Genomic DNA, 9687 nt, shown 5'->3' on the forward strand with positions numbered 1-9687 from the left:
CCACCCACCCCCCTTATTACACAGCCATTGGGAGTATTAGAGACCACTGCAAAGCAAATGCAGTTGTCTGAGGGGCAGGAGCAACATCCTGTCCTGTTGGGGGAACTAGTAGAGGATGAGTCCTTGAAATAAATTAACTGTCCATAAACCTCCTGCCTGGGCTTAAAAGAGCAGCCTTGCCTTTTCCTGGCCCATTAACCTCTCTTTGGGAGAGGTGGGCCTCAGAATGGAGGAGGAGGAGGCAAATACCAGCATCCATCCTGAAAACCAGATTGTGTTACTACTGGTGGATGGGAGTTAACTGACTCCGCTGGGCAGGAGGAGCCAGGATGCCCAACATACACACAGTCCCTGGCACAACACAGCGGGGGAGGAGTCTGCAGAACCATCAACAGCATAAAACGGTGTCGGGCCTGTTGTGAGAAGTGACCCTGGATCAGAAGCCAACCATCAGCCGTACCCCACAATGCTCTGCCAGAATTGAACACTCACAAGCTTTTTCTGAGGGAGGGGGGAATAAAATATGGTTTTATTTTGCCAGGGGTGAGACATTTCAGAGCAGGAAAAAATTAGCCCCCGTATTTTTGCCCTAATTTCCCATAGTTTTCAGCTCTAGCTTCCAGGATGCTTTACCAAATACTTTCTGTCTTTGAGAACCAGCCTGTTCCCAAAGCTAGTCTTTCTGGGGAACTCCTGGGTGGTCCAGGACACTATGACTCAGGAGCCTAAAGTCGGGCAGGTGTTCTTTCATCCCGAGGGTGACTTCTTCAAATATCCTGCCCCTGTAGTGAAAGATTTAAGGAATTGCTGTCTGCCAGCCCAAAAAGGCATAAGCTGTGTGGAAGTAGCCTGAACTCTCTACTAGGAGGAGGGTTGAGCCCAGTCTGAAATGCAGGTAGACCTAAACCATCCAGAAATTGTGGGTAAAAGATTTCTCCTGTCTACTTGATACATTTAATGTCCTCATGGGCTTAGCACGGATATTTTCTGGTACCCCAAAGTACTCACTTTGGAAGTGAATAGAAAGGAATGGAAGGAAGAAAGAGCTGATGAAACCTTCCTGTGAACACCAGATCTTAGCCCGTGCCTCTGCCTAAGGAACCTTTCCACCCTGTGTTTGGTGTCTCTTTGGGATCCCATCCCTAGTCCAGGAATGTGGGGTGGAAGGAAAAGTGAGCCCAAAACTAGCCTTCATACCTACTCTCTGCTTTTAAAGGGGGAAGACGTTTTCATCCCGCTAACTCTTGGGAACAGGAAGAGGAAGCGGCTGACAACTGAAGGCTGGAACACTTGCTACTGGATAATCGTAGCTTTTAATGTTGCACCTCTTCAGGTTCTCAAGGGGTTCTCCATTTTGGTTCCATTTTGTACACGTTTGGAAAATAATCTGCAGAAACGAGCTGTGCTTGCAAGGACTTCATAATTCTCAAGAATTAAAAAAAAATCCACTTGATCAATTTAATTCTTTTTCTTTATCTTCCCCCCCCTCACTCTCCTCCCCTTCTACCCTCCTTCCAAGCTGTTTCGCTTTGCAATATGTTACTGGTAATGAGTTGCAGAATAATGCAATCTTAACTTGTTTTCTCCTAAGTATTTGAGTTCAAAACTCCTGTATCTAAAGAAATACGGTTGGGGTCATTAATAAAGAAAATCTTTCTATCTTACATGAGAATTTGCTGGGTTTCTGGACTCTGAGTCCCAAGAGAGGATGCGGGAGGAAGGTGAACCTGCAAACCTGAGCTGGACCCCTTGAGTTCAGGAGCCCCTCAGTCTTCCCTTGGAGGAGAGACTGGCTAGCTGGTGAGCTCTCAGTTGGCATGTCTTGAGTAAACTTGAACATGTTTATTGTAAAGCCTGGTTACTATGTCTGTTACTAAGGCTGTGTCCAAGAAGCTCGCGGGACAGTAACAGGCACATTAAAGTGTCTCTGGCTTATTCTTTACTGATGAATAATGTATAGCATTCTAAATGTGTGCCAGGGTGTGTGTGGCTCTGCAGGACATTGATAGGTATTTAGGTGTGGCTCCGATGCGAACTAAGTGGCCGGTTTCTTTCTCACACAACAGCCTAAAAGACTAGCACACCTCAAAACTCACTTTGAGAGAGTCGAGCCTGGCAAAACATGCTGTCCCCTAGCAGGGCACTGATCCCTAAAATAAAATCAGTTCAGAAAGTTTGCTTGGTAAAGAATCCCAGGACTTGAGGGACACCTGAAATGATCTGAGGGCCATCCTAATGGTTTCTACCTTCTCTCCCTTTTGTCTTCATCTAGTGCTCACACTGATAGGAGGCCCCTTAATTGTGAAACCTGACTGCATCACAACCAGCATTTTTATTTCCTAAACCATCTTGAGATATAGATTCACATAGATTTGTAAGAAATAATACAATCAATCCAGTATGACATTCACCAGTAACCTCGATGGTAACATCTTAACGTGACTATAGGATAACCAGGAAACTGACATCGTCACAGTCCTGGCCTTACTCAGATTTTACCAGTTTTACATGGACTCGTTTGTGTGTGTGGTGTATTTCTATGCATTTTTATCACGTGTGTAGCTTTGTCTCCAGCATTTTTTAAAAACAGTATAGTATAGACTAGATCAGAGTGCATCATACTTATTAAAGTATTGATTTTCACATGTTTTAGTTATATACGCACATCTTGACTGGATTGTAAAAATGTCCTTTTGCTGTGGGTCACAGTCAAGTTTGAAAGCATCATTCAGTTATCCAGACTTTATTTAAACAGGCCCTTAAAAAGCCCAGGGTGCAGTTACATGCTCATCCCCACAGACGTGTGCCCTGGAGAGGGCTGTCCCTTTGGTGGGGATGAACTGGCCCACAGTGGAAAGAGTGCACCACGCTGTCTGCCCAGCGCTTTCCTGGGACGTGGCCCCTTCTCACCTACCTTTAGTAGGTGGAAAACCTGGCTAAATTAGATATAGTGAGAGATGGTGACATGCATGTATTCTGTACCCCATGAGCTTTTAAAGGGGTTTTCAAGGTTAATTTTGAAGCATGTTTTGCTTTTCTGCTAACTTTAGAACATAACTTCTTAGTAAGCTGGAACTCACTGTACTCTTGCCGGTAGTAGGGATCAGATTTCTGAGAAGTGCTGTAGATGGCAAAGCCAATGTTGCTTAGAAAATATGGAGTTAGGGGAAAAAAGGAGGGATTGAATATTTTTTACAGCAATAAATTCTTAATTCCAAGACTGTATATGATGCCGGGCAATTGAGTTCGCGAACTCATCCTAGAAAAAGTGCTGCAAACCTCATTGCTGAATATCAACCACAGTCACCTTGGAAGTACTCCCCTTGGGAAGTTAGGCACTGATGCCAGCGCCTAGTCCACCCGTCAAAGCAATTTTGGAACCCTTTTTCTGGAATAGCCATCAGAGCTATCGTCATATTGCCCTTGATGTCCTGAATGTCATCAAAATGTCTTCCTTTCAGTATTTCCTTTATCTTCAGGTAAAGAAAGAAGTCATTAGGGGTGAGATTAGGTGAGTAGGGAGGGTGTTCCAATACAGTTATTTGTTTACTGTTTACTCCCAGACAGTGCTATGTGAGCTGGTGCATTGTCGTGATGCAGGAGCCATGAATTGGCAAAAAGTTAAGGTCGTTTTCATCTAACTTTCCTGCAGCACTTCCAAATACTGGGTTGTCGGAAAAGTCATGACGTATTTTTTCTGTTTTTCGTTGCAAAAATGCGTCATGACTTTTCTGACAACCCAATAGTAGACTTGGTTAATTATTTGTCCAGTTCGTACAAATTCATAACGAATAATTTCTCTGATGTCAAAAAAAGGTTAGCAAGATTGTTGCAACAAGTTTGCGAACTCAATTGCCAGGCCTCATATGTTGGCATAAAAAATCCATGCTGGTAAAAACCTTCCAGACTCGCTCCTTTGTTTTCACCTGTTGGCAGGATACACGTGGTGTTAGCATGGCTGTGGTCTCAGGATCCCTGCTCCCTTTGTGGACAAAGGCCCACTGTAACTTCAGCCAAGGCTCAAAGGACTACGGAAGGAGGAAGGTCTCAAGATGAGGGTCAGCACCCTGGGGATGTGGGCTGGTAAAGTGAGCTCGTCTCAATTCCTGCTAATTGGCTCACCTGCCCGAGGGTCCATATCTGGGAAGTGTAGGTGACCTTGGATATAAACTAAAGGTGGAGAGCGATGTTTTGAAGATAGACCTGGGTTAGAATCCAAGTTGCACTACATAATAGCTGTGTGACGAGCACATTTCTTAATCTGAGCCCTAATGGCCTTACCTTTAGTTGGCTATAACACCACCTATCTCACAGGGCTTTTAAAAGGAAGAGAACAGAGAAGTGCCTATCATATCACAGGCATTTATAACACCTATAATTATACTTGGAAATGCTATCTAATAAACCTCAGTTCCGTACCTATACACAAGGGAATCAGAAGTGGCAGGACTGTTAAGGAAGAGAGAAGTCCATTGTAAGCCAAGGTCATTCTGTCTTGGGGTTTTCCAGGTCCTCCCCAAGAGAGCTGTACTTTTCCCTGCTTGGGTGGCAGTTAAACTGCAGTGGGGGTGAGGAGGGTGTTGGTGGGAATCTCCTTGCCTGGATAAAGCAGGACCTGAGCGTGCCAAGAACTGGGAGCTTGGCAGGGAAGGAAATAAGACTAAGAAGAAGTGGAAGGGTGGGATCAGAACAGGAAGTTGAAACCAGGAAAAGGAAGTATGCTATCGGCTGCATAGGCTCTCTTATGGGGACATGTTACTCAGCAGTTTCCATATTAGTTCCCTTCAGTTTCATTTCAAAGTTGGCCTGACGGACCCTCCTCTCAAAAGTTACAGGGGCCTGAAACCTAAGTCTGGGTCTGCTCGGGGGGCTATTTTGAGCTCAAGCATTGCTTCCCTCTTCGGGGAATTGCTAGAAGCACTGCAATTTCTGTGGCTCCTAGGGAGACCTGGAGAATCTGGCTCTTTGATCCTACCAGGAGGACCAGGATTTCTTCTGCCCTATAGCTGACTTTGGACTTCCTGAAGCCAGGATCCTGGCCAGGCTCAGTCACAAGTTGTGTCCAGAACCCTTCAGAGGTGCCCAAGGACTCATCTGTTCTTGCCTACAGGGAGTGGTGAGTTGAACAGCAGCTCAAGGCGGCCACGCAGGACCCAGGAAGCCCCAGTGCCCTGTTGCCTCTACTCATCCAATTAGTACCTCCAGCCTTCACATACCACACCCAGACACCAAAGGTCAGCAGAGAGAAATTCATACATCCGAGAGAATGGAATGGACGAAGGAGGCCCAGAAGGGTTCCCAGCCAGAGTCCGGATTGGGCACTGTGATGCAGACCTGAGGACAAGAGAAAGGGGCTAAGGTTGGGCCCCTAGGGCCTGTAGAGTCAGATGAATGGAGCGTCTGCGAACTGCCTGCACCAGGGTCCTGTGGGCGAAGGGGAGAAGGCCTGGATGAGTCAGTCCCAGGAATTGATGGGGGAGCAGAGAGGAACTTGGTGATCCAGTAAGGAAGAAACGGCTGAGCAAGCAAGGGGTAGAACCCAGGCTTCCCAGCTCCCGCCGTCTAAGCTGTCCCCCTTCACACGTCATCCCACACACAATGTTTAGACAGAGCAGTGAAGAAGAAACACAGACATCCTGGATCCCGCAGGGAGGAGGCCAGCGCTGGGAACAGAAGGAGGTCTGTTTATTCGTAGCAGTCCAATATCTGAGGGGCCCCACACCCGACTCGGGGATGAACTCTCCCAGAGCCTCTGACTTCTGCCAGACAGTGTGGGGCTGAGGACCTCCTGCTGGAGCCCAGTGTCCTCCGCCCACCAGCTCCCTTGAGGATAGGTTTGAGGTTGGATGCTTTCCTCTTCCCGCTTTTTGTCCCAACAGAAGTCCTGCCTCTCCAGGACCCCTGACTGCTGTGCCTCCAGCCCTTCAACTCAGGTCTCCCCCAGAGAGCCCAGAAATTCCCCTTGCTCCAGCCACTTGTACTCAAGCAAGGCAGTCTTTCCTAAAGTCTCACCTCCAGCTTTCTTGCTGCAGTTTTAGCCTGTTCCCTCCCATTTCGGGCCTTAAGGGAGCCTAACTGGCTTTTCTCCCTCACCCCAAAGCCACACTTGATATGGAAATGGGGGCACCATACCCCTTGGTTCCTAACGCCTGAACATGTCCTTCCACTGTACAGTTTCGCACGGCATGAAGACATTTTGGTCAATGGAGGACTGCATATAGGACAGAGGTCCCATAAGATTATAGTGGAGCTGGAAAATTCCTATCGCCTAGTGATTTCATAGTGCAACGCATTACACAAATAACCATTGTGTTACCATTGCCTGCAGTATTCAGTTCAGTAACATGCTGTACAGGTTGGTAACCTAGGAGCTGTAGGGGAACAGAATTCGTCAACCCAAGATATGTCTCTGGCATAAGGATTATTTTAGGCTGGTTAATTTTAAGAAACGGGCAGACTTTAAAGAAGCTCTGAAAACCAAGTAGAAGTTTTTACCCTTTGTAAAATACATTTACATTTGTGAGGGTGTCTCCCTCACTGTACCAGGAAGAGGGGGATGACCTTAACTCTACAAACTTATTAATGCAGAAGACCACGACTTAAATGACTTAAATCTGCATAACAATCTCCCTTGATGGCTATGCTTTTCTCCCCCTCCACACCCCCAACATCTTTTGTCTTAGGTTGAAGATGGTATTTAGGTGATGACTTCAGCCACTTTGGTGAGTTACTCCCTTTCTCGGGGAGTTCTTTCTCAGAGGGGACAGGTGGCTGGAGGAAAGGGACATGCAGAGAAGGGCAGAAATCCTAATGTTAATAACAGCCAACTTTCATTGAGCGCTTATGCGCCAAGCACTGATCTCAGTCTTTGTCTCACATTATCTCAGTTAATCTCAGAATAGGCGAGTACAGCATAAGCCCCATTTTACCGATGAGGAAACTAAGGCAAGAGGACTTCAGTGAGTGACTTGCCCAAATTCACACGGCTAAAAAAATATAATAGTATCCCGGCCAGGATTCCGAGATCCAAAGCCAGGCTTTCTGATTGCAAAAGTGGCTCATGCCTCTTAATCTCTGGAGGAGAAAGGAGAGGAGTCATTTGTTGAGACACAACCCCCCATTGCCAGGCACTGGGATCTATGCAGTTACATGTTATACCATGATATTCCCCCACAACAACCCTGAGAGTGGTTTTCCTTGTACCCATTTTACAAATGGGAAAATTGAGGACCAGAGGTAGCGTGCCCGAGGCCACACCTCCAGAACCATTTGTACCTTGTAGCCTAGAATTTGACTTACCAAGTAGTTGAGAAAAGTATGGAGTGACTCCGATTCTGGAAGGCGAGTCTGGCTTTATAAGCTGAAAGTGCCATCAGGCGATAGGATAGGGGGGCAGTGAAGATCCACAAACCCCAAACACCCCCACCACTGCCATGCTCACACACACACACACACTCCTCTTTCACAGACCAGCAGAATTGAGCTGGATGTGCTATCTAGAATGAGGCTTATAAAATGTAAATGTATTAGCTAAGGTGGGAAATGGAGAGGGTAGTCAAAATCATTCATTAACTGGAATGCATTTCTCAGATAAGCTAGGCTGTAGCAGGCGAGACGAGGTCTCGTAGCTGGGTGGCCTGACGTAGAGGCTCTTCCACCTAAGTGGCAAGTTCTAGCCAGTGGCTGGAAAGGAGGAACACTGGTACAGCAGGGAGGAAGGAAGGCCTCCCAGTTGCTACAGCTTAGGGTGTGCCAGGTCCCACCCCCAGAGGCGGGGCCAGACTGAGCCCCACCAGCCTCAGCTCCATCCCTCCGCAACCCAAGCCTGGGCAGAGCCGGTGCTGCCCAGAACCCAGAGCCCTGCTGGCTCCCAGAGCGGAGGCACCATGCTCCCCCTGCCCAAGACCTCAGCTATCTCCAGAAGTCCTGCACGGCCGGCTGCAGCAGCTCCCTGACACTCACAGGAAAGCCCAGGCTGGGCAGGCAGCACCTGTCTCCAACAGCCATGTGAGTAGCTTCGCCTCCCCGACGCCCTCTGCCCCCAACCTCCACCTCTGCCTTGGCCACTCCTGGAGACCTCAGCCCCAGCTCCGGAAGAGGCCACTGCACCTAGCCCAAGCCACAAGAGCCACTGGGGTGTGCGGTGTGTGGGTCACACTCCCCGCATACCACTGGGAACTCGCCCCCTGGGGGCTGACCCTGCCTTTTGGTTGCTCTGGTGGAGGTGGGATGGGGGACTCACTCCAGGGGAGGACTGGAACTCCAGATCCAGAGGCCATGTTCGAAGTAATGGACCCTGAGATCTTTGGACAAAAGGGAACAGAAACTGGAGGGCTGCTGAGAAGGAAAGATGTCCTGAGTGGAGGGCACTACGGGAGATTGAGGAAGAACCAGGGAGGGGGAAGGGGTGCAGCAGCTGGAAGACCGCACCTGGGAGCACCTGGGGAGCATTGAATTGAAGGGGCAGCTTCTCCTGAGCTGAGAGTGGCTGTGGGCCCTCTGATCCTCCCACCTGGGAGAGGGGGCTGGTAGAAATCCTTTCCTTTATTGACTTTAATCCTAGCAACAGAAGCGGCTCCCCTGTTGACAGAAGCAGGAGTTACCACCGGGCCCAGGACCACTCCCCGTTCCCTGAAGTGGCAGTGGCAGTGGGGCCAGAGCGCTGTAGGACCGAGAACGGGGAGTCAAGTGAAGGACAGGAACAGATCAGAGCCACAGAGGCCAGGCCCTGTCCAGCAGTTCCTCTTCCCTCTCCTCTGGGGTCAGCTGCAACCCGGGCAGCGGGTAGTGGGGGGAGGGGGGCATTCCTACTGGCATCTCCACATTCACTGCCAATCCTTTCCCCCTCCACCCCCCAGCAACTCCTCTCCCTCCTCCAGGTCCCAGGAAGGGCCCTGTTGCTAGTGTGATGCAGATGAGTCAAGTTTATGGGCTGGAAGTCCTACCCGGAGGCTGCTCACTGAGCTGTAACCAACTGGCTACAAGGACGAATGGGGGGAGGGGGTCCAAGGGACAGGGCACCCCGCTTGCTGCCATCCATTGTCCTGTCTCCTCCCTAACTCGAGGGCTCAGGGAGCCCTGCTTCTGCCTCACTTCTGCCCCCACCCCCAATCCTTAACGCTCTGGTGCCAAGCAAGCTGTAAGCATCTGAAGACAGGGACCCCTCTCCATCTTAGCACCCACTCCTGGCACCTGGTCCTAGCCCCAGCCCAGAAGAGGCCAGGTGGAGGCAGGGATGGACAGGACGCTTTGGGGCTGGGTGGGTCCACCTTTCAGTCTAAACAGAGCCATAAACAGCTGCCCAGAGGGGACCAGGCAGATAACAGAAATGGGCCAAGTGGCCTAGCGGGGACTGTGGGGACCTGTCCGAAGACAGCCACTGCTCCTCTCCAGCTGGTTGCTGCCATAGAGGACATATGTGTGGCCGCGCCTGATTCCTTAAGCCAATAGTAGAAAATTTAATTGCCATTAATTGAAAAAAATGTGTATCAGCAAACAGGATATGGCCTACAGTCCTTTGGTCTGCAGCCTCTAGAGCAGCGGTTCTCAACCTTCCTAAGGCCGCGACCCCTTAATACAGTTTCTCATGTTGTGGTGACCCCTAACCACAAAATTATTTTCGTTGCTACTCTATAACTGTAATTTTGCTACTGTTATGAATCGTAATGTAAATATCTTTTTGTTTTC

General features: G+C 49.1%; 2 protein-coding genes across 4 annotated transcripts in view; both read left to right on the forward strand.

The window, feature by feature from the left end:
* The window catches only part of ARPC2 (actin related protein 2/3 complex subunit 2), a 27624-nt gene extending 25960 nt beyond the window's left edge, over positions 1 to 1664 (forward strand). Inside the window, exon 11 of the mRNA XM_019638329.1 lies at positions 1217 to 1664. Coding sequence (XP_019493874.1) covers positions 1217 to 1241 — 25 coding nt within the window. The 3' untranslated portion in view covers positions 1242 to 1664. The remainder of the gene's footprint in view (positions 1 to 1216) is intronic.
* An 89-nt stretch (positions 1665 to 1753) lies between these two features.
* The window catches only part of GPBAR1 (G protein-coupled bile acid receptor 1), a 9299-nt gene continuing 1365 nt past the window's right edge, over positions 1754 to 9687 (forward strand). The window contains exons 1-3 of one of the 3 annotated variants that reach the window (XM_019638325.1): positions 1754 to 1800; positions 5111 to 6722; positions 7825 to 8007. In XM_019638325.1, the coding sequence (XP_019493870.1) occupies positions 6705 to 6722; positions 7825 to 8007 (201 nt within the window). In that variant the 5' untranslated portion in view covers positions 1754 to 1800; positions 5111 to 6704. Of the gene's footprint in view, positions 1801 to 5110; positions 6723 to 7824; positions 8008 to 8563; positions 8762 to 9687 lie in introns of those variants that run through there. The other 2 variants (XM_019638326.1, XM_019638327.1) reach the window with 2 other exon arrangements.

Source organism: Hipposideros armiger, unplaced genomic scaffold (assembly GCF_001890085.2).
Source record: "Hipposideros armiger isolate ML-2016 unplaced genomic scaffold, ASM189008v1 scaffold_38, whole genome shotgun sequence".
Lineage (NCBI taxonomy): Eukaryota > Metazoa > Chordata > Mammalia > Chiroptera > Hipposideridae > Hipposideros > Hipposideros armiger.